Below are 25077 nucleotides of genomic sequence, written 5' to 3' on the forward strand. Positions count from 1 at the left end.
TACATCTTATCCTAGGGAGACAATATGTGTTGCTATAAAGGAATATCTGAGTCTGGGTAATTTATAAAGAAAAGAGGTTTATTTTGGCTCATGGTTCTGCAGGCTTTACAAGAAGCATGATGCCAGCGTCTGCTTCTGGTGAGGGTCTCAGGAATCTTCCAATCATGGCAGAAGGTGAAAGGGGAGCCAATGCATCACATGGTGAGAGCAGGGGCAATAGAGAGAGAGATGGGAGGTACCACACATTGTTATACAACCATATTCTCTCCTGAACTCAGAGTGAGAACTCACTCATTATCCAAAGGACAGCACCAAGCTGTCATGAGGGATCTGCCCCCATGACCTAAACACCTCGTACTACGCCCCACTTTTAACACTAGGAATTATATTTCAACATGAGATTTGGATGAGACAAACATCCAAACCGTACCTTACAGATATTGTTCAGGATGTCATAAAAAGCCATACGGCTTTTAGAGTCATACGGCTCTGAAACAGTTCAGGTTACATAAAAGTTAAAGCCTCAAGAGAGTGTAGATGAAGAAAGGCTTTGTAAGAATTTTAAAATATGTGTTTTCTCTCTAAGATCAGGAACAAGACAAAGATGTCTACTCTAGCCACTTCTGCTCAACATTATACTAGGGGTTCTATACAGGGCAATTAGGCAAGGGAAAGAAATAAAAGGAACCTAGATTGGAAAAACAGAAGTAAAACTATATCTTACAAATGATATAATCTTGCTTACAGAAATCCTAGGAAATCTACTAAAAATATTAGAACTAATGAGTTTAGCAAAGCTGCAGGACACAAGATCAATATACAAAAGTCAATTATATGTCTATACACTTGCAATGAGCCATCCAAAAATGAAACTAAGAAAACAATTCAATTTCAAGTAGCATAAAAAATAATAAAATACTTATAAATAAGTTTAACAAAAAGAGTACAAAACTTATATTTGAAAACTTCAAAATATTGTAGAAAGAAATTAAAGAAGCTGTCTTAGCTAAGGCTGCTATAACAAAATACTATTACCTCACACTATTTTTAAAAACCATCTCAAAATGAATCAAAGACCTAAATGTAAGAGCTAAAACAATACAACTCTTAGAAGAAAACTTAGGGGTACATCTTCATGACCTTTGAGTTGGCATTGATTACTTCTATATGACAACAAAGCCACAAGCAATAAAAGAAAAAATAGATAAATTAGACTTCATAAAAATCAAAAACTTTTCTTCAAACTTTGCATCAAAGGACATTAACAAGAAAGTAAAAAAAGACAACCTATAAAGCGGGAGAAACAATTTGCAAATCACATATCTGATTCTTATCAGTCTAGTATTTAGAATATCCAATACACTCTTATAACCCAACATCAAAAGACAAATAACTTAATTAAAATGTGGGCAAATACACTGAATATATATATTTCTGTAAAAAAATAGAATAGCCAATAAGCACATGAAAAGATGTTCAACATAATTACTTATTAGATAAAAGCAAATCAAAACCATAATGAGATGCCACTTCACATTCACTGAGATGGCTACTGAAAAAAAAAGAAACATAACAAGTGTTGATGAGGATATGGAGAATTGGAATTCTTCTACATTGCTGGTGAGAATGTAAAATAGTCTGATGCTGTGGAGAAGAGTTTGGCAGTCCCTCAAAACGTTAAACATAGAATTACCACATGACCAGCAACTCCACTTGTAGGTATATACCCCACAAAATTGAAACATATCTTCACATAAAAACTTGTACACACAAATGCACATAGTGGTCTATTCACAACAGCCAAAAGGTGTAAACAACTCAAATGCTCCTCAGTGGATTAATGTATAAACAAAATGTAGCATAGCCATACAGTCGAATACTACTGAGCCACAAAAAAAGAAGGAAGTATTGCTACGTGCTACGACATGAGTGAACTTTGAAAACATGTCAAGTGAAACAGGTCAGTCACAGACATATTATGTAATTTCATTTACATGAAATGTACAGAATAGGCAAATCAATATAGACAAATTATATCAATGGTTGCTTAGAGCCTAGTCTGTGTTTGGGTGGGCCCATGGGTCAGCTGTTGGTTTTCCTGAGGAATCTGGCAGTGAGGGGCTCTGATTTTCCACCCGAGGAACAAGGCAGAAAGACAGTGACCACTGCATTTGAAGTGGACGGGACCTCTCCATTTTGTTGGACCAGAGGCTACATGCGTGTTTCCCATGGATTAGATGCAGGTCACAGAGGACTGATAGCCAGGCCCAAGGGACCACCTAGAAGGGAGAAGGTATATCCACAAAGGGAGATTTGTGTGGAGTGGATCTGTGATGCCAAGGAGATGGGCAGCTGGAAAAACCAAGTGCATTTCCTGCCTTGTCAGCCTCTTATGCATGAAGAAAAGGGTCTGCTTTCAACACCTACCAGCCCAGGGAGCATGTGGGCAACTGACAATGGGGCCAAACAAGCCAGAAATTTCCATGCTTGCTTCCCCTCCTTTCTCTCCTGGTTACACCTCAGGAGGGGTCAGAGGTGGGGTCAGCATCCTAGCGGATGAGCAGAAAAGCCAGACAGAAGAAAGTGCTCACACCCCTCTCCCTGAAGGAGAAGGTCCGCCTGCAGCTTTGTCCCAGCTGGAGACACAGGGAAGGAGCCTTGTATGTGTATGACATTTGACTAGCTAAATTCCATATTTAAATAAATATTTTCAGTTATCTAAGTGGGAATGTGTGCTTGCTATTTAAAGTGACCACAGTACTTTTTACTACCTAAGAGGGCTTAACAAGGAAATAAATAAATAAATAAATAAATAAATAAATAAATAAGAGTGTGGGGTATAGTGGGGGTGGGATAACCTAGACTTAAAATTCTTTCTTCACTGAGCAGGTTTGAAGGGAAAAGGTAAACCCTTTGCATCCTCACTTAATTTTCTGAATTTGTTCAAAAGTTATTGGAGGCCAGGTGCAGTGGCTCACATCTGAAATTCCAGCACTTTAGGAGGCCAAGGTGGACGCATCACTTGAGCCCAGGAGTCAAGACCAGCCTGGGAAACATAGCTAAACCCCATCTCTACTTTAAAAAAAAAAAAAAGTTATTGGGATAGGGTAGGGAAATAACAAGCAAGGTAGGCTGCCTCACTGCAGGGCCAGATTAAGAACAATGATGCCCTAAATGCAGACCAACCATGTTGCCACCTTGAAACCATCCCTATAAACTTTACAAAATTAATCAGAGAAGAAGGGAGGGGGAGAAATGAAAATAAACAAGCTTGCAGCACATCCAGCACTAATCATGAAGTCAACTTATTCTCTCCTGCTTTCTCATAGTTGTTTGTTGCCTACTGCCTCAAAATCACGTAGACCTTGTCAAAAGATTACAGTTTCCCTTAGCTGCTCTGCAGATAACAACTTAAGCACTGTGAAACGTTAAGTTTTCTATTTGAGTTATTCTTTCAGGTCCTGCCTATCAGTGAAACTACAGTGTCAGTTGGTCTACAGGACCCCACAGGGAGCTGGCTCACCAAAGAATACATCCTGATGGCTTCATCCCCCTTACCCTGACCACTCAGTAACCTCAGTTTTCTAGCCCTTGCCCTCCAAGACTCCCTTAAAAATCCCAGCACAAGAGTCCTTGGGGGAAAAGGAGTTTCCTCTGGAAATGGAGATCCCTCTGAGGATTCGCCCAGTCTTCTTGCTTGGTCACCCTGTATTCATTAAATTCTTTCTCTGCTGCAAAACCTATGTGCTGAGTGCATTAGTTTGTTACTGAGTAGTGGGAATATGAATCTGGTGGTTATGTAACACCCTTGGCCCTTCCATTTCTTAAAATAAAGAGCTTAAGTGTTCTTTAAACAAATCAGCTGACGAGTTAAATGCTTGCCAGACACAGCCAGCTTTCAGGGAGGCAAAACCCTTAGAGCATGAGACAGAAACAAATGTTATATCTGATTTCACCTTCTAATCAAACTTTTAAACTTTAGTCACTCACCATGCCAAAGAGCACATTTGAAAAAATTTTAGATTATATCTAAACAGCAAATAAAGGCAATTACAAAAAATGTTACTAGCATCATATGACCAGTGAAAGACTTAAGGGCATGACAGCTGGGGGAAAGCTCTGTAGTGGCCTCTTTTCTTGGTGCCCTAAACACAAGCTTATTTTGCTTAATGGCTAACCTGGGGATGCTCCAGCAGGACACAGTGTGGGGAGCCACAGTGGCCCAGTGAGAGGTGTCAGAGCCTGTGCAGGGCGAGGATTGTGTTCCTGCAGGAGGACAGCCTGGCATAGGATGCTGAAGCCTGACCAGGTGCAGAGGGTGTCTGAGCTGGGTGACAGCCTCATCCACTGAAGTGGGTTGAGGAAAGCTTCTAGGCAAAGTTGTGCAACTTAGCAAAGATGTCCGTGTCCAAGAGATGAGGAAGGTTGCCTTGGTCCAGGAGGTGTGGCCTGTGTCAGGGAATCAGAGCATGGGCAGGAAAGGAGAGCATCCACAAGGGGGCATCAGAGTGAGGGGTGTAGGCCTGGGAAAAGAATGAGAAGGATGTCTGGAAATGGGATGATGGTGGCACACAAGGGGATTGACAATGTAAATACAAACATTAAGCCTAATAGGAGCTCACTGCTGGAAAAGAAAGTTAAAAATATGGAAAAGTAGAAAACTTGGAGAAACTTTGTGTTGGACTGGAATGGAAGTACTGGGGTAAATTCATGGATATCAATAGAAAGGTAGGTAGGTAGGTAGGTAGGTAGGTAGATAGATATGTATGAATACACATATAGTCCCTAACTTTGTCTACCTAGGGAACCTGAGGGCAGAGGCCCCAGAAGCCATGAACACATCTACCACTGAGATCTTGGTTTCTAAATACAATTCTCAAACATTAAGAGGAACTAGAGCTTATTAGAGTGAGGGCTGATTTCAGGGCTTGGTCAGGGAAAAACTCAAGATGACTCTGGAATTTTGTTTTGTGCCACAAAGTAAGAAAGTGCTCAAAGAATGATGAAGAACCTCCAACTGGCCAAAACTGAGATAAATTGAGCATCAAAGTAAACAAAAATAGTAATATATTATAAATCACTAAATAAAACAAAATTATGAGCTTTACTAAAATAAATAAGTGAATAAATTGAAAGTCTGATGTAGGATGAAATATTTACATAGTTCCAAAGTATGTAAATATTTACATAGTTCCAAAGTATGTAAATATTTACATAGTTCCAAATTAACAAACTACCTGTTGATTTCAATGGGAGAAGGAGTAACTTTGCAGAGGCAAAACCTGATAGGCCCCACCTTAATCAAATGAAGAGCCAGAAATGGTGCATATCAGCATCATATGACTCCGGTATAATGACATGAGAAGAACACAGGGACATCTTTGTGGTATACCTAACCTGAATTTAATCATGTGAAAACATCAAAGAAACCCACACTGGGGAACTTCTACAAAATAACTAGCCTGCACTCTCTAATTATGTCATCAAAGTCAAGGAAAGACTAAGAACAATTCTAGAGTTAAAGAAACTAAAGAGACATGGCAACTAAATGCAACATGAAATTCTGAAGTGAATCTTTTGGCCGAAAAGAATATCACTGATACAATTGATGAAATGTGAATGAGGTCTCAGAATTACATGGTAGAAATGTATCAGCATTAGTTACCTGATGTTGATGGTTGTTTTGTGGTTAAGTAGAAAAATGTCCTTGTTTGTAGGATACCCTAAAGTGTGTGAGTGGTGTGGAGATGATGGTGAGGGCGTCATGTTAGCAACTTACCCTCAAATGGTTAAGGAAAAAAAGCTCTTTGTACTACTCTTAAAAACTTTCCTGTACCTTGAGATTTTTTTCAAGTTAAACAAATAGGGAAGGTAGGAGATAAAAAAATAGAATTGCATTTTGATTACATCCCTTAAGTCATCTTTGTTCAACTCCATGGTTATAATGTTAACAATACTCCATCCGGGTATTTGGTAAACATCTGATTTAATACCCCAGTAGATTAATGAAGCCCAGATCCATGGGTCTGGAAGACGGTGGAGAAGCTCTTACCCCTATTTATGTTCTGTCCACAACATTATTCACTCGAAGAATTCAGTCCCAGGAAAGTTTTGCTTCCCTCAAAGCAATGTTGTTGATATATTTTTATTAGACAAAGAGCTTCTATTTTATTTTTTAATTGCATTTTCTATTTTATTTTTGATACTAAGAAGTTCAGAACTAAATATGTTGCTCCATTACCCCTTCAAACTAATCCCAAGTTCCTTGTAATATTAACTTTCTTTGATCTAAAAAGTTTTAATATCAGGAATGGAAGTCTGATTTTAATATTAAAAGTATATTTTATTAATAAATCACAACAAAGAAAAATATGCAATCATCTGAATAGAAGCTACAAACACATTTAACAAAACTCAATTTCTATTCTTGGTTTTTGATTTTCAATCTAAAAAAGAACAAAAAGACAATTCATTGACATAATTAAATGCCTATTTTAAATTAACAGCCAATTTATTGTTTAAGAATATGCCTAGAGGCTGTGCAATTAAAGCCATAAAGAATAAAGGAATCCCAATATTAGCCCATTATTATTGTTATTATTTGCAAATGATGAGGATCATCTACCCGAAAACACAAGAATCTATTATTCAAAACTAAACTAACAAGATAGCTTAGCAATAGTTTTTTCAGTTAAAAAATTAAATATATTAAAATGATATCTTTCCAATATTCCTGAAAATACAATGAATAAAAATCAAATTCAGAAAATATAAGATAACAACCTTAAGTTTTGTAAGAAATGCATAGGAAATGCAGGAAGCAAACTAGTACTTGACTGAGGAAAACCTGAAGCCAAGTTCAGCAATGGAAGTCTTATCATGTTCTTATATCAGTATTATTGAGTACTATTGATATTGAATATTGACATTGAGTACTGTTATAACTACCAATTTCTCTCCATTGGATTTATTGCAATTCAGTGCAACTCTAAAAACACTGCTATAGGTCTTTTTAAATAAGGTCCACTGATTATAAACTTTCCTGGAAGAATAAACAGCTGATACTAGAAAATAATATTTTCAAAAGTGAAAACGATGTGTTTTTTGACCTGCCTGATATTTACAAATATTAAAATTTAGACCACTGAATATATTGTATAATAGATCTAGTAATAGATATTAAACTAAAACTAAATATTAAGCCCAGAAATAGACATAAATATACAGAGATTCCTTTTACTAAAAGTTGGTATTTTAAGTCAGAGAGGAAAACGCAAATTATTTTTTAAAAAACAATGGTGGTAAAATTCAAACACTAGGAAAATAAACCCAAATCTTCACTTAAGCCATGCAATAAACGTCTACAGATGAACAAAAGACTATGAATTGTCTAGAAGGAAACACTCTTCTTTCTCTCCTTTTTGGCTCTGCGTGAGCTCACACCTTCTGGATGACTCCAAAGCTGCTGAATGCTTTAAGTGGTTAACACAGAAAATTTTAAAGGCCTACAGGAGGTTAAAATACTATCACAGTCCTGAAATTCTTTCCTGCCCATTGCCCATGTGGCTGTGACGATGTCTGAAGGAGAAATAGGCCTGTGAAGTGACCGAGTCCATTTGCAGGTGCAAAGGTGGCGGGAACATTTCCTACTACTTACGTGGCTTCATTCTCTGTCTCTGCCTTCAAGGAATAGAGCTGTACAGTCCATTTCTCTTTACAGACCCAAACACATTCACCTAAATCTACTGTTAAAAATCTATTTACATAGTGAACAAATGTGAATCCTTCAAGCCAATTCTTCAAGATGGATCCCAGGTGGCTAACTGGGCCTAAGTTTAAAATAGAGCCAAGAAGCAATTTTCTGACCAGGTAGGAGTCACACACATACTCTCAGTTCCCTGAAAATCTGCATCTTTTTATATTTGGGACTTCCAGCATTCACCTGAACCAACCAATCAGAGCTCAGCAGCCTCAGTCAATCAATCAGGGTTCAGCTGTATTGACCAACCAGAACTCATTTTTGCCAGCCAATGAGAAATCAACTACACTCACCAATCACAACTAAACGTGTTTCCATTTTTTATTTACATAAATGAACCTGATTAAAAACCTAGGTGGGGCCTCACACGGTGGCTCACGCCTGTAATCCCAGCACTTTGGTAGGCCAAGGCAGGCGAATCACTTGAGGTTAGGAGTTCGAGAGCAGTCTACAAGTCTTCCACATATTTGGGCTATACATTTGATTCCCCTTTAAAATTGTTCTAGCCTGTTTTAACAACTGTCTGCAAAAGACCCCCATCAGGATCATGCTGACCCAACATCCTTCATTTGCGTAAAGGAACTGAATGAGGACCTGAGCAGGAACCTTTGCTATAAAACCAGAGCCTTCCTTTTGATCTCTGAAACGTTTCAATTTAATGTGGACAAAATCCTACCCCATCCTCCTCCTTGTCAAGCTTTCCAATCTCGTAATAAACACTCTTTAGTTGCTAAAGCCAAAATCTAGGTCCTATCCTTGTTTCTTCTCTTTCTGCATAGTTCACAATCTCCCTGCCTTGTCTGGCCTGCTGTACCTCCAGAACTCATCTGAATCTGGCTGCTTCTCACCCTCTCCCCTGTCTACATCCTAGTCTGCACTGCCAACATCTCTCACTTGAACCTCTGAAACAGCATCTGTCCTGGTCTCACTGCCTCTACTCTTGTTTTCCTAAAGTCCTTCCTCTAGAAGGTGGCAAAAATGATCTTTATAAATCGTTGATCAGGAAAGTCACTCTTCTCGAAAGTATCCAATGGATTTGGTTATAGACAGAATTGGATGCAAACCAAGCTTTTGCCATGACCTGGAAGCACTACATTAATCACTTAACCTTAACCACTTACACAGTTTATCTCTCTTTACTTATGAGATTGAACCACCCTGCCCTTCATTCTCCCTCTTAGGAATACTGAGCTCACTCCCATCCCAGATTACTTTCCTTGGTTATTTTTTATGCTTGGAATACTCTTTCCCAGAGTATGTAAATTCACAGACCCTAGATTAAGAATCCCTGCTTTCTGATATTCATTCAGACAGTAAAGAAATACATTTAAGCACTTTTATAGGTGCTGGGATAGAACAGTGAGAGCTGGGTGCAAGTGAGAACAAATTTTGCCCAGTAGGTGACATTTGTGTTGAGACTTCAGTGATGAGAAAGAGAGGCACATTATTTTTTATCCTCAGAATACTCACTGACCTCCAGCAAAAACAGCCCTCTTGAACATGCTCTATCGTGTTACCCTATTTCATGTTCTTTTTAGTATATCAGTGCCTGGAATTATCCTGTTTAAATATAGCTATTTGTTTCCCCCTATCAAAATGTGAAGCTCTTTTAGGCACTGAAGTCCTGATGATGTTGCTCACTGCTCTATCCCAGCACCTACAAAAGTGCTTAAATATGTTTATTTACTGTCTGAATGAATATTAGATAGCAGGGATTCTTAATCCAGGGTCTGTGAGTTTACATAGAAAAAAATTGCATCTTTATTCCTTAACATCTGACTAAAATTTAACATTTCCTTCCATTATGAATGTAGGTAATACATCATAGCAGTGGTAGTACTGAGGACTTAGATATCAATAAAAATCACAGGTATTTTCCTATGACATTACAATTGTGAACTATGAAAGAACAAATCCTTCAAGTTGGATGCTGATTGGCTAACTGGGCTTAAAATCAAAATAGAGCCAAGCAGTCATTTGCTGACTGGAGGTCACACACGCACTTTGAGTTTCCATAAAACCCACACACCTTCTTAACTTTGGGAAGTTCATAGCTGCTTGTTCCTGTTTATGTGCCTGAACCAACAAATAGACTGCGGCCTGAGTTGACCAATCAAAATTCAGCAAGTGTCAACCTCTCAGAACTAAGCAAATCTGAATCATGCATTTGCATAAGTGGACCTGAGTGGGAACCTGGGAGGGAACTTTCTCTATAAAGGGTGAACTCTCCTTTTGCTCTTTAGACTGCACCTTAAATCTGCCTCTCCTTAGTTCACAAACTGTTCACTAGGATAGCCTCTTTCCTATAAATTTCTCTTCAGAGAACTTTTATTCAGACAATTATTGCTATTATCTCAAAATACTTTGTTTTGTTCAATATTGTTTTAAAACTAAAGCATTAATAAAAATCATGTTATCATAAACATACTTTTTAATATCTTGATAACTATTTCAACATAATCAGTCTCCTTTAGAATCCTCTGCATTATATTCTGAGTTGCAGTTCATTACACAAGAGATTGAGAAGCCCCACTGTAAAGGAACTACCACAAGCACAATGCATGCCCCTTATTCAGCTATTGTCCCTAGGATCCACTGAAATAAATTTAAAGAAGTAAAAATAGAACATTACAAAACCTAGAGAACTACCTCATACCCAAATCAACAAGGACTATTTACTATAATAAATTCAAAACACTGAGGACCAAAATAAAGGGTGACATTGGACATCAACTCACAGCTGTCTACTAAACTCATGAACCCGGTACATTCAGAGGGAAGAGAGGTGGAAACAGCAGTTCCAGGGCTGCGAAGCAACTTCTTCCTGGGTGAGGCTGGGTAGGAGCCAGGGCATCTGGGAACCAATGGACTTTTGCAATCCTGGTGTGCCAGGCATATTGGCAATGGCTTCTAGGCTACAGGAGAAACGCAAGGCCATGATTCTGCCTTTTCTTATTTTCTTCTAACTTCTAAAATTACAAGGCAAAGTTGTAAGGTAACCCGCTTTGCAACAGTGTGTCAGCTTGAGAGTGACAGGTAAAATACTGCTGATTCCACGAATAAAATGCCTGTGTGCTGCTGAATGGCTGACAGCCCTGAGGATACAGGTTGTTGAAGAAACAACCATCAGCACAGCAACACAAACAGCAAGGCCCAGGATACCTCCTGCACTATGGCACTATCCATACTGGTGTTCCCAGAGCCCCTCTGCCACTTAGCCTAATATCTAAAATGAGAATTCAAAACCTCCACTGCCAGCCTGATGGAAAGATGCCAAGGGCAACCAGGTAAACAAAGGAGAATGGAGGAAATTCTACCCACATCATCTTTGGGGAATTACAGGCTTATGTAGAATTAGCCTGAACTAAAGAAAAATAATTAGAAACATTGAATGTGTTTGATATTTTGGAAGGAGAAAAAAAGCAGAAAAAGAATATAGCATGTAAATAGAAAAAATGAACACATTTTCAAAGAAGAGTTAGAGAGCATAAGCACAATCAAAATTTAAAATATTCTACAAATCTAAATTGCTAGAGTCAGGCAAGGAGGCAGGAGGAGGAGAAGGACCAAAAAGATAAGGAGGATTTTTTTTAAGGGAATAGAAAATAAGATGCTGGAAAATGAAGTATATTTTTAATGACAATAACTGCAGTTGGATTGAAGTCATCTATATAAAGCAGATGGCTCTCAAAGTGGGTGAAATAATTGAACCCAGCTATATGCCCTCTACAAGAAAAACATTAAATAAAATGACTCAGTAAGGTGGAATTTAAAGGCAATGCAAAAGTATTCCAGGGAATCTAAAATAAGCACACACCCACACCCACAATTTAAGGTTGTCATATCAATATCAGAAAGTAAATTAAAAGTAAAAATTATGGAATGGGAAGGATTCATAAGTTTATAAAGTTAAAAGTAAATTTCAAATTAAGATATACTTGTCAAAGTCTTTTTGAAATTGTAACATCAGAATATAGTATTCAATAGTAACTGCCAAAGCAGACATAAAAAGAAAAATGGATAGAAATAATAATGGAAAACTTTGGTATAACTTTCAATATTTAACAGGTCAAATATATACAAAACAAATAAGATTTATGGAATCTGAATAAAGTAAAGTGATTGTTCTCATAGCTGTGCCCCACTCTGTGCCTTGGAAATAGAGGATAAACCTTCGCTAATGTCTATGGGATATTTTCTAGTGCTGTTATATGCTTATTTATAAGGACAATCTCAGATATTTCTACATTAAAATATTCAGATAAGCTTTTGTATTTTTAAACTGCTGGTTATATTCCATTCACTTAAACAAAATGTATTAACTAAGGCTGCATTGACAAACATGCTTAATTCCATATCCAGATTTTTGCCATTTCTAAATCAACGATCTTGAGTTATGCTTGCATCTTGGCAAATTTTTGTGAGTACACCATTATGGGAATTTTTAGTACTTGCAATACTAGATCAATTTAATACTGACTCAATTTCATTTTTGAGTGACGCTATCAATTTTCCTCCTTTAGCTGGGTGTAGTGTTGCATGCCTATAGTCCCAGCTACCCAGGAGGCTGAGGCACGAGGATTACTTGAGCCCAGGGGATTGAGACTGCAGTAAGTTATGATTGTGCCACTGTACTCCAGCCTGGGCAACAGAGTGAGATCCTATTTTTTAAAAAAATTTTTCTTCAAACATCATTTGGATCATTTCTTCCAATAAATTTGTTAACTGGCTATTTTTGTTTAAGGTGACAAATTTATTTATTAATAAATTTTCCAGGAAACTTACTGAATTCATTATTGTTTGTATAGTTTTCCAGTCAACCCACTTGGATTTTCTAAGTAGACAACCGCATCATCTGCTCATAATGATAATTTTACCTTCTTTACCAATATGTATTTTCTTCATTTCCTTGTCTCTCAGCCCCTCTCTGTTAACTGAGAACCTCATTGCTTATTGCACAGATGAGATACCAACCTATATACTAACCCATCACATATACAACACTGCCTTCTCTCTGCCACTGTGGATAAGCTCTAGGTTTCTACCCAAGGCCAACCCTGGCTGTGGTGCTTGAATTTCATCCCTTCCAGATGAGTCAAATACTTTTTAATTCTGTCATTGTGCCTTATCTCCTACATTGTGGGACCTCATTATTGAATTATACCATCACCTTATATGCTATTGCATGTATCTTCTGAAACAAACAAAAAACAAACAAACAAAACCCTCCTTGGTTTTACATCCCTTTACAGCTACCACACCATTTCTCTAATTTGCTTTATAGGAATGCCTATCCTGGCTGTCTCAGTTTCCTCAGCCTGTATTCTCTCTCTCTTGATTTCTCTTTTCATACTATAAAATAAAACACAGTGACACAGAAAATTGCACAAATATTTGGCTCAATGAATTATTATAGGATAAATGTTTGTAATCACTAGCCTGGACATGAAAAATAGAATATTGCCAGGATTCCCAAAGTTCTTCAAATGGTCACTCCCTGCCCCTAAAAGTAACAACTTCTTTGACATTTATAATAATAATCTATTTTTCTGTATTTCTTTATAGACTTATCACCCACATGTATACCTTTATAGTGTTTCATTTTGCCAATATTTAAAAATCTTTTATGTCATTTAAGTTCTTTCTAGAGCATCCATTTCTACCCCAGTTTTTTTTTTTTTTTTGAGACGGAATCTTGCTCTGTCACCCAGGCTAGAGTGCAGTGATCTCGGCTCAATGCAACCTCTGCCTCCTGAGTTCAAGAGATTCTCCTGCCTCAGCCTCCTAAATAACTGGGATTATAGGTGCCCACCACCGCGCCTGGCTAATTTTTGTATTTTTAGTAGAGCCGGGATTTCACCATCTTGGCCAGGCTGGTCTTGAACTCCTGACCTCATGATCCACCCGCCTCGTCCTCCCTATTTTTCTTTATATGTAATTTATTTATTAAAGGCCCTGAGCCTTTTGACCTATAAAATCTCCTACAGTTTAGATTTGCTAATGATACACTTGGATTTTGTCGAACATATTCTCTGTTTTCTATACTTCTTCCAAAGCGGTAGCTGTATCCAAGGTTTGATGAGATTCAGTTTGATTTTCTTAGCAAGATATTAGTGGTGGTGTGTTGTTTCATCAGAAGGTATACAATGTCTTCATGCCTCTCTTTTTGTGATACTAATGATCATTGATATTCAACACCTGGCTCTCTCAATTTATTGAGGGTTGCAAAATAAGGACATTCCGCATCTTTCAATTCTTATTTATGTATTAGCCAAAATTATTCTACAAAGAGACATTTCTCCTCCAATTCATTTACCACTGATAGAGTTTACATAAGCAAAGCACAGTGTTATACCTTGAACACACCTTAAAGGACTCTTTGTCTCCATCATTCATTTGAAAATCATTTTAGTTAGGGTTACCTTTAAAGTTTCTCTTGCCTAAACCATTGTAAATTCTTAGACCTTATATAATGTAATGTCTTGATATTATAGCACTTGCCAAAGGTCCTTGCTCCCAACCTTTTTCACTTCGAGTCTCCATTTTACAACTGTTCTTCCTACTTCGTTGAAGGCCTTTCCCAGTCTTTTTTGCAAAATTCTCTTTTTCATCCTCATCTTTTGATGTTAAAGAGGCCCAGCCTCCCAAATTTATATCTCCAGCCTTAGCATCCCCACAGAGTCCCACAGCCATTTCAGGATGTCTAATATTCTCAGGCTTAACATGGTCTCCTCTTCTCCAAACCTGCACCCCTTATTCCTCCTCATCTGAGGAGTCATCCTTAACTCCTCTGTCTCCTGCATTCTCAGTTTCAAAAATTGTCCTTAATCTGATCACTTCTCACCTTCAGAGACGTGTGTGTTGTTTTTCTTTAGCCCAGTCCTGAATTTCTGCTTTAGCAACTATAAGGTAGAAAATTAGGCCAGTCACATTAATGGCTGCCATCAGGATGAAGGTTTTAAACCAGGCGGATTCCGGATCCTAAGGAATTAAAATTCAAAGTAATTGTAAATTATTGCTCTTGTTTTTTTGTTTTGTAATGTTTAAAATGTAATATTAAAAATGTAGACTCAAGTCACTTAACAAATATGGAAAAACACACTTATACATAGCCGAAAACGTCATCATTTTACTTTATAAAATAATCACTTTTATTTTTCTACTATATACATGTTGTTTAAAATTCTATTTTCATCAGATATTAAGTTTACTAGTTTCTTATAGTTCATAATTAACTGATTTTTTTAATCTGATCTATTATTTTGAAGTTTTCTGCATCTTTTCAAGGTATCTTATGTAGCTGACATATTATTGTATCCTGTAAGCTTATATGGATAAAGAGTGTCTTCATATTTTAATTGGCAAATTTAACATACTTTCATCTATTGTAACTATTATTTTGTTAAGATTTATTACTCCCATATTATTTCATATTTTCCATTGCAATGCTTTTTTTTAAGTTTTGGATTCATTTTGAAGAGAATGAGTTTTCTTCTGCTGGTTTATAAAAGTTAACTATATTACTCATTAAACATTGTTCTTCAGATGTATGCTCAAGTTGAAATAGTTATCAGAGGAGAACCAGAAAAGTTATTGCGGCTGCAATAATTGACTTCCCAGGCTTGACTTCTGGCCACCAAATATTTGATTTACTCAAATTTCAAATGCTCAGAAGAGTATTCAGTTTTTCTCTCCTTTTAAAGCTGAGGCAGGGGCAGATGAGAACTGTGTAAGTTAACTTATAGGCAGAGACAATTTTGGACAGTTCTGGAGCCACATTTCCTTCCACATCTTGGATGTTTGCAGAGAAATTAGCTCCGCTAACAACTTTTGGAAGTCAGCTCTGCACACCTGAGTGAACTCAATGGAAGAATAAAGGCACTATGCTCAGAGGGAGGAAACAGACCATGGCCACCTGGTGCTTCCCATTTCTAATGAGGCCATTTCTCTGACCAGGGAGCTTCTGTGGTTCTAGTGATGTTTTCTTCTTTTCTGATACCATAAATACAGAGATTGTGGTGGTGGAAGACTCCTCTTTATGGGAAATGTGGCCATGGTGGATGCAGACCATCTCTCCCTGTCCCAACTTTGGGATAAGGAACATTCGGAGGAATTATCTACACACTACCATTCCTTTGGTTGTTAAGTGTTCCTACAAATAAAGTTTATATGTGATCCACATGGTGCTAGTGGTATGAAGGTGTAGTCCTTTGTGAGTACAGATTTATGCCAGCATTTCCATTCTGACTCTTCTTATTTGAGTGGCTTTAGGATGTTATCTCTTATCTTCTGCTTGTTCATTATAACTGAAGACATAGATTACCCAGGATAGGCAAAGACCCAAGGCAGCCAGTGGCTTCAATGGTCATTTACCTCTCTGGAATCAGGCTATTCTTTCATTTTTAATCTCTGAAATGTTCTTTTGCTTTACTTTTTTTGCAGATGAGGCATGCATTTAAAATAACTGTTAAAATTTGATAGGGCATTTTCAGTGTCCTTAAAAGGAAGATTTCAGGTAACTTTGTCCATGACACGTGCAAAAACAGAAGTCTGCCTTCATAGTCAGACATAGGTCAGTCTTTAACTTTATTTACTAGTGATTTTTCATTCTTTTTTTGAGAAAACTGTATCTTGTTACTTATATTACCACTCAGCCAGTCAAATACCTGTGTTGATCAATCCACACATTCATTATCAAAAATAACAGAAGTCCACTTCTGTACCAATGGGCAATTACTAAAGAGTTCTCAACATATCTAATTGACAAATAATGAGATAGAAATTGCATTATTTGTAGATTTGGAGAGATGCCTGATTTGACCAAATTTATTTTCATATGTTGCAAAAACTCATAAGTCATCTCCTTCTGGCATCTTCTCTGCAATTTTTCATATGCGTAATCTTTCTCTATACAATTAATATTGGAAAAATAACTACACATCTGTATGTTTCTTACCTGCTTAAGGATCAATCCAGTCAAAGTGGAAGCAATTAGTCCTCCTATCATTCCAGTTAAAGTTGAACATGCTTTAATAAATCCAAAATATCTATGCATAAAAGAGTAATACACAAATGTAAAGTAGTACAAATACTGCAGGAAATGCAAACCTAATCAAATGAAATTTAAGAGAGACAATTGCTCATTTTGCAAGTTCCTACTTCTCAAATTCCATTAAGATGTTAGAAAAAGTATATGAATATAGGCAACTTTCTAGTGTCACCGCAGACTCAGAAAGGTTGGCATTAGCAGTAAAGAATATGATGATATTAATAAAATGGGATTATATTTAGAGTGAAACCCAGTAGAATTAGAAAATACGTAAGTTCCATTGAGAAATTCAGAAGGTGATATGTTTTGGTAATGGGAACTGGTTTGGGGTTAATAAAAAATTGAAGGGCTTTGTTCACCTGGTTTACTCCCATAGGTCCAGAGCTACTGACCTCCAAAATTGCTTCCAATACTCAGGCAAGGAAATCAGAAGCCTAGTTTACAAGCAACTATAATTGGCCAATCCTGGAAGCTCAAACCAATTCCAGCAGAAAATTAGCTACAAACGCAGTGAAGCTGCAGCGAACGATAGATAAAGGGGTCAAACCCGTCAGCCATGAAGAGCAAGGTGGTGCTGTTTGGAGATCAGAATCAGTGTCTAATCAAGAAATGAGTTCAGTCCAGGGCTGGGAGTCTGTTTTTCCTGCCCTGTAGATTTCATCATTAAAATTCAGTGTGTTCAAGTCCTCCCTTTTATGAGAGGCAGAGTTTCTTGTTTCTTTTTTTTTCTGATCTTCTTATTTCCCTAGTCTTTCCCATTCCTACTCTGCCTTTACATGTTGAGTATGGGAGGAGGTGCCTGTTTTGTTTATTAATTTGTGGGTCCCTGTTCATAGAGGAGTCACATCAAGACCTAGAGTCCTTGAATGTTGAGCTATATGCAGTCACTGGGTAGGATTAGAGTTGTCTCTTTTTGACGATCTAGGGAGTGTGTTGTAATGGGAGAAGAAGTACATTTATGGTTATGAACATCCACAGGTAGAGCTTGGAATGGAAACTATTAATTATCCCCACTATTTGTTGTTCTGTTTTTCATTTCAGCAATAGAACCCCTGGAGTTTAGGTGGGAATTGGGACCACTCATGACTTTTGTAAGCCCTTTCCACTTTTGCTTTCATGAGCCTCTTCCCCCATAAAAATATTAAAAATTATATTTTATGACTGCTCTGGCATAAAGGCAAATACATTAACATTATACATTAAATCATTTTCTTCCACCTACGAGTTTGTTTTTTATCTTCCAATTTGGAAAAGATTTTCATGAGTTCCTAAAAATATTGTAGGCCATAGATACCATATCTTCTGTACAACTGGTAGAAATATGATTATTAAATTATTAGTGCATTTTAATTTACATATATTCTATATCACATAGTATATTATTGTTTTCATTTTGCAAATTCAATTATATTAGATTTGCCCTAATATTTTTCCTCTCCATTTCTCTTCTTTTGTTCCTATATTTCTGTGATTATTTATATGAAATTATTATTCTGTGATTATTTATCTGTAATTATTTCATTTCTGCCTGAAGAATTCTCATTTAGTAATCCTTTCATTGGAGGTCTATGACTGCTGAATTCTCTCAGTTTGCCTCGAAATGTTATTTTAACTTAGTTCTTCAAGGAAAGTTTTTGCTGGATATAGACTTCTAGGTTAACAGTAATTTTCCTTTTTGCATTTTAGAGATATCAGTTGATTGGCTCTGGCTTTCATTGTTTCTGTTAAGAAGGCAGATGTCAATTTTATTACTGCTTTCTTGGAAGTAATGAGCCTTTTCTAGGTGGCTGTTTTAAAGATTTTGTTCTCTCTCAGTCTCTCTCTCTCTCTTTCTGTCACCTCCTCCCATTCAATTTTAGCAGTTTCACTAGATAGGTTTAGGTGTGATTTTCTTTGTATTTATCCTATTATTTATTATTTATTTATGACGTTTTAATGACTATCTTCTTCTTTTTTTTTGTTTTTTTTTTTGAGACGCAGTCTTGCTCTGTCGCCCAGGCTGGAGTGCAGTGGCCCCATCTCGGCTCACTGCAAGCTCCACCTCCCAGGTTCACGCCATTCTCCTGCCTCAGCCTCCCGAGTAGCTGGGACTATAGGCGCCCACCACCATGCCCGGCTAATTTTTTGTATTTTTAGTAGAGACGGGGTTTCACCGTGTTAGCCAGGATGGTCTCGATCTCCTGACCTCATGATCCGCCTGCCTCAACCTCCCAAAGTGCTGGGATTACAGGCGTGAGCCACCGCGCCCGGCCCTGCAGGCATTTTTAAGATAGGTCTTGAACTGAATAAGTCAAATAAATACATGTCCTCATTTCTCTAGCACTGAGTTTGTGTAGATCTAGTGGGCAAGCTTCTTTATAAAATTGTAAGAAAGTGAGTTATTCTTGGTTGATTTTGCCTGTCTACCCCAAGGCCACTGCTCTACAAAACTTCAGAAAATTCTGTTCATATTGGATTTATGTTCTTCAGAGACTACTAACCCCACAAGGTACAATGTGAACAGTGTTCCCTGAGAGCTGAAAATGACAGAGCTACTTCTGTTAGTCACACTTATTATATCTCTAGAGGAGATATAATATCTTGAAAATAACATCTTGAAAAGAGCAAAGGTTTTTTGCCAAACAGGTCTGGATTAAAATCCTAGGTAAAATTTCAGACCAGTGGTGAGATTTTGAGCTCAAAATTAAGTATCTGAACCTCAGTTTCTTTAGTTGTAACGTAAATATGATTAACTGGTAGGTTGTTATGAGAATTAATAATATACGAATATGGACATAATAGCAATAATTATGGAGCAGCTAACCCTTACACAGTGCTTGCCAGAGTATGCCAGGTACTATTCTGTATACTTGACCTACATTAACTTATTCAATTATCTTAATAACTCTATGAGTAAACATTCTCTTATTAATCCATTTTATGTGTGAAAAAAATCATCACAGAGAAGGTAAATAATTTGTTTGATATAAATGGCTGTGCTGATATTGAAATTCAACTGTCTAACTCTAGAATCTGTGCTTCTAATCATAAGGATATACTTTTCACATACATATATGACAGACGCATACATCTGAATATATCATTAATGATTAATATCATTAATTAATGATTAACATATCATTAATTAATGATTATATCTGACTTATATAGATATTTCTTCAGAACTTTTGGCCTGGTGGTTATGAACAACAATGTAGCTTAACTATCCAGAATTCTCAGCAGAAACCTTACAAGCCAGAAGGGATTGAGGTCTTATCTAAGCTTCCTTAAACAGAAAACAACTGTCAGCCAAGAATTTTGTATCCAGTGAAACTTAAGTTTCATAAATGAAGGAGAAATAAAGTCATTTTCAGAAACAAATGATGAGGGAATTTGTCTCTAGCAGACTATCCCTACAAGAAATGCTAAAAGGAGTTCTAAATTCTGAAACAAAAGCTGATCTGCGCCAGAATAGAATCTCTTTACAGCATAAAACCCACAAGGCCTATAAAACAATAACACAATGAAGAAAACAAAGTAGGTAACATGATGACTGGAACAGTACCTCACATCTCAATATTCACATGGAAAGTGAATGGTCTAAATGCTCCACTTAAAAGATACAAAATGGCAGAATTAATAAAAAAAAATCACAAAACAAATATTTGCTGTCTTAAAGAGACTCACCTAACTCATAAGGATTCATATAAACTCAAGGTAAAAGGGTAGAAAAATATCTTACACACAAATGTAAACCAAAAGTGAGCAGGAGTAGCTATTCTTATATCATAAAACAGAGTTGAAAGCCACAACAGTAAAAAAAGACAAAGGAGGTCATTATATTATGATTAAAACATCAATCACACAAGAAGATATTACAATACTAAATTTATGTGGACCTAACATTGGAGCTCCAAGATTTATTTACACATTTACTACTAGACCTAAGAAATGAGATAGACAGCAACACAATAACAGTGGAAGGCTTCAACACTCCACTGACAGCAGTAGACAGATCATCCAGACAGAAAGTCAACAAAGAAACAATAAACTTAAACTACACTTTAGAACAAATGGATCTAACATATTTACAGAACATTCTACCCAAGAACTGCAGAATATACGGTCCTCTTATCAGCACATGAAACATTATCCAAGATATACCATATGATAGGCCACAAAAAAGTCTCAACAAATTTTTTAAAATTGATCAAGTATCTTATATTTAAAAATTATATCAAGTGTCTTCTCAGACCACAATGGAATAAAACTAGAAATAAACTACAAAAGGAACCATGAAAACTATCCAAATACATGGAAACTAATCTGCTCCAGAATGGGTTTTGGGTTAACAATGAAATCAAGATTGAAATAAATAGTGACACAAGTTACCAAAACATCTGGGATACAGCAAAAGCAACGCTAAGAGGAAAGTTTATAGTACTAAGTGCCTATTTCAAAAAGTCTGAAAGATCACAAATTGACAACCTAATGTCACACCTCAAGGAACTAGAGGAAAAAAGGAACAAACTAAACCCAAAGCTAGAAGAAGAAAGGAAATAACAAAGATCAGAGTAGAGCTAGATGAAATTGAAAGAATAGCAGTACAAAAGATCAATGAAACAAAAGCCTGGCTCTTTGAAGAGATAAATTAGATGATTAGCTAGATTAACCAAAAAAAGAGGAGAGAAGATTCAAATAAAACACAATTAGAAATGAAATTGGAGACATTGTAACTAATACCACAGAAATACAAAAGACCATTAGAGACTACTATGAACACCTCTATGCACATAAACTAGAAAAGCTAGAGGAAATGGACAAATTCCTGGAAACATACAACCCTTCTAGATTAAATTAGGAAAAAATAGAAACCCTGAACAGAGTAATAACAAGCAGTGAGATTAAATCAGTAATTTTAAAAAATTGCCAACAACAACAACAACAACAAAGCCCAGGGCCAGACAGATTCACAGCTAAATTCTACCAGACAATCAAAGAATTGGTGCCAATCCTACTGAAACTATTCCAAAAGATTGAGGAAGAGGGAATCCTCCTTAACTCATTCTATGAAGCCAGTATCACCCTGATACCAAAATCAGAAAAGGCTATAACAGAAAAAGAAAAGTGTAGATCAATATCCCTGATGAACATAGATGAAAAATCCTCCACAAAATTCTAGCTAACCAAATCCAGCAGCACATCAAATAGATAGAATAATACACCATGATTAAGTGGGTATCATCCTAGGGATGCAAGCATGGTTTAACATATGCAAGTCAATAAATGTGATATATAACATAAAGAGTTAAAAATAAAACCCATATGATCATTTCAACAGATACAGTAAATGCATTTGATAAAGTCCAGCATCCTTTGTAATAAATGTCCTTAACAAATTAAGCATAGAAGGGACTTACCTCAAAATAATAAAAGTCACATATAGCAAACACAACCAACATCATACTAAATAGGGAAAAGTTGAAAGCGTTCCTCCTGACAACTGGAACAAGACAAGGATGCCCACTTTCACCACTTCTGGTCAACATTTTACTGGAATTCCTAGCCAAAGCAATTAGGCAAAATAAAGAAATAAAGAGCATTCAAACTGGAAAAGAGGAAGTCAAAACCTAGGAAAAACTCTTCTGGACATTGGCCTAGGCAAAGAATTCATGATTAAGACCCCAAAAACAAATGCAAAAGAAACAAAAATAAATTAATGGGACCTAATTAAACTAAAAAGATCCTGTACAGCAAAAGAAATAATTATCAGAGTAAACAGATAACCCACAGAATGGGTGAAAAGATTTGCAAACTATGCATTGACAAAGAACTAATATCCACAATCTACAAGGAACTCAAACAAATCAGCAGGAAAAACATAATCTCATCAAAAAGTGGGCAATTGGCATGAATAGACATTTATCAAAAAAGAAAATATACAAATGGCCAACAAACATAAGAAAAAAGTGCTCAATATTACTAATCATCAGTGAAATGCAAATTAAAACCATAGTGAGATACTACCTTACTCCTGGAAGAATGGCCATTATTAAAAAGTTAAAAAACAATAGACATTGTTGTGGATGTGGCAAAAAGAGATTGCTTAATACACTGCTGATGGGAATGTAAATTACTACAACTTCTATGGAAAACAGTATGGAGATTTCCAAAAGAATTGAAAGTAGATCTACCATTCGATCCAGAAATTCCGCTACTGGGTATCCACCCAAAGGAAAATAAATCATTGTAAAAACAAACAGACAAAACACCTGCACATGTATATTTACTGCAGCACAATTCACAGTTGCAAAGATATGGAACCAACCTCAGTGCCCATCAACTGATGCATGTATAAAGAAAATGCGGTATATATACACAATTGAATACCACTCAGCCATTAAAAAGAATGAAATAACGTCTTTTGCAGTAACTTGGATGAAGCTGGAGACCATTATTCTAAGTGAAGTAACTCAGGAATGGAAAACCAAATGCTGTATGTTTTTTAAAATTATTATTTCAATAATTTTGGGGGAACAGGTGGTATTTGGTTACAGGGATACATTCTTTTGTGAGGATATTTGAGATTTTGGTGCACCCATCATCTGAGCAGTGCACATTGCACCCAATGTGTAGTATTTTAACCCTCACTCCCCTCCCACCCTTTTCCCTGAGTCCCTAGAGTCCACTATGTTATTTTTATACCTATGTCCTCATTGTTTAGCTCCCCAATTATAAGTGAGAACATAGAATGTTTGATTTTCCATTCCTGAGTTACAAGTTACTTTGCTTAGAATAATGGTCTCCAACTTCATCCAGGTTACTGTGAATGGCATTATTTTGTTTCTTTTTATGGCTGAGTAGTATTCCATAATATATATATCACCACATTTTCTTTATCTACTTACTGTTTGATGGGCATTTAAGCTGGTTCCATATTTTTGCAATTGCGAATTGTGCTGCTATAAACATGCATGTGCAAGTGTCTTTTTCATATAATGACTTCTTTTCCTCTGGGTAGATACCCAGTAGTGGGATTGCTGGGTCAAATGGTATTCTACCTCTAGTTCTTTAAGGAATCTCCACACTGTCTTCCATAGTGGTTGTACTAGTTTACATTCCCACCAACAGTGTAAAGGTGTTCCCTTTTCACCACACCCATGCCAACATCTATTATTTTGTTTTTTAATTATGGCCATTCTTGCAGGAGTAAGGTGGTATCACATTGTGGTTATGATATGCATTTCTCTGATTATTAGCGATGTGGAGCATTTTTTCATATGTTTGCCACCAAATGCCATATGTTTTCACTTATAAGTGGGAGCTAAGCTATGGGTATACAAAGGCATACAGAGTGATATAATGAACTATGGAGACTCAGAGGGGAGAAAATGGGAGGACGGGCAAGGGATAAAAAAAACCACATATTGGGTACAATGTACACTATTCCCATGATGGATGCACTAAAATCTTAGACATCACCACTGTCAATTCATCCATGTAACTAAAAACCACTTGTATTCCAAAAGCTATTGAAAAAAGAATTTTTTTTAAAAAAATTCAGAGTTAACAAGGAACTCCAACTTAACAACAACAAAATATAAATAACCACATTAAAAAAGTGGAAAAAAGACATAAGTAGACATTTTCAAAAGAAGACATATAAATGGACAATAAGCATATGAAAAAAACTTTCAACATCACTAACCCTCAGAGTAGCGCAAATTAAAACCACGATGAGATAACATCTTGCACCAGTCAGAATGATTATTATTAAAGTCAAAAAACAACAGATGTTGATGAGGTTGCACAGAAAAAGCAATGCTTATACACTGTTAGTGGAAATGTAAATTAGTACAACCTCTATGGAAAACAGTATGGAGATTTCTCAAAGAACTACAAATAGAACTACCATTAGATCCTGCAATTCTGTTACTGGGTGTCTACTCAAAGGAAAAGATATTATTGTATCAAAAAGATATCTGCACTCATGTGTTTATTGCAACACTATTCACAATAGCAAAGATATCAGCCTAAGTGTCCATTAACAGATGATTGGATGAGGAAAATGTGGTTCATATGCACAATGGAATACTACTCTGCCATAAAAAAGAATGAAAGCATGTCTTTTTCAGCAACATGGATGGAAATAAAGGCCCTTGTCTTAAGTGAAACAACTCAGAAACAGAAAACCAAATACTGCAAGTTCTCAGTTATAAAGTAAGAACTAAATAATGTATACACATGGACAGAGTGTAGAATAACAGACATTAGAGACTTGGAAGAGTGG

At 36.5% G+C, this 25077-nt stretch overlaps 1 protein-coding gene across 2 annotated transcripts in view; it reads right to left on the bottom strand.

Annotated features, from left to right (window-relative positions):
- The window catches only part of SLC17A1 (solute carrier family 17 member 1), a 49203-nt gene that overhangs the window by 1349 nt on the left and 22777 nt on the right, over positions 1–25077 (bottom strand). For both annotated transcript variants that reach the window (XM_004043363.4, XM_055390410.2), the window contains 2 exons: positions 16716–16806; positions 14604–14740 (listed from right to left, as the gene is read on the bottom strand). In XM_004043363.4, coding sequence (XP_004043411.2) covers positions 14606–14740; positions 16716–16806 — 226 coding nt within the window. In that variant the 3' untranslated portion in view covers positions 14604–14605. The remainder of the gene's footprint in view (positions 1–14603; positions 14741–16715; positions 16807–25077) is intronic.

This window comes from Gorilla gorilla, chromosome 5 (genome assembly GCF_029281585.2).
Source record: "Gorilla gorilla gorilla isolate KB3781 chromosome 5, NHGRI_mGorGor1-v2.1_pri, whole genome shotgun sequence".
NCBI lineage: Eukaryota > Metazoa > Chordata > Mammalia > Primates > Hominidae > Gorilla > Gorilla gorilla.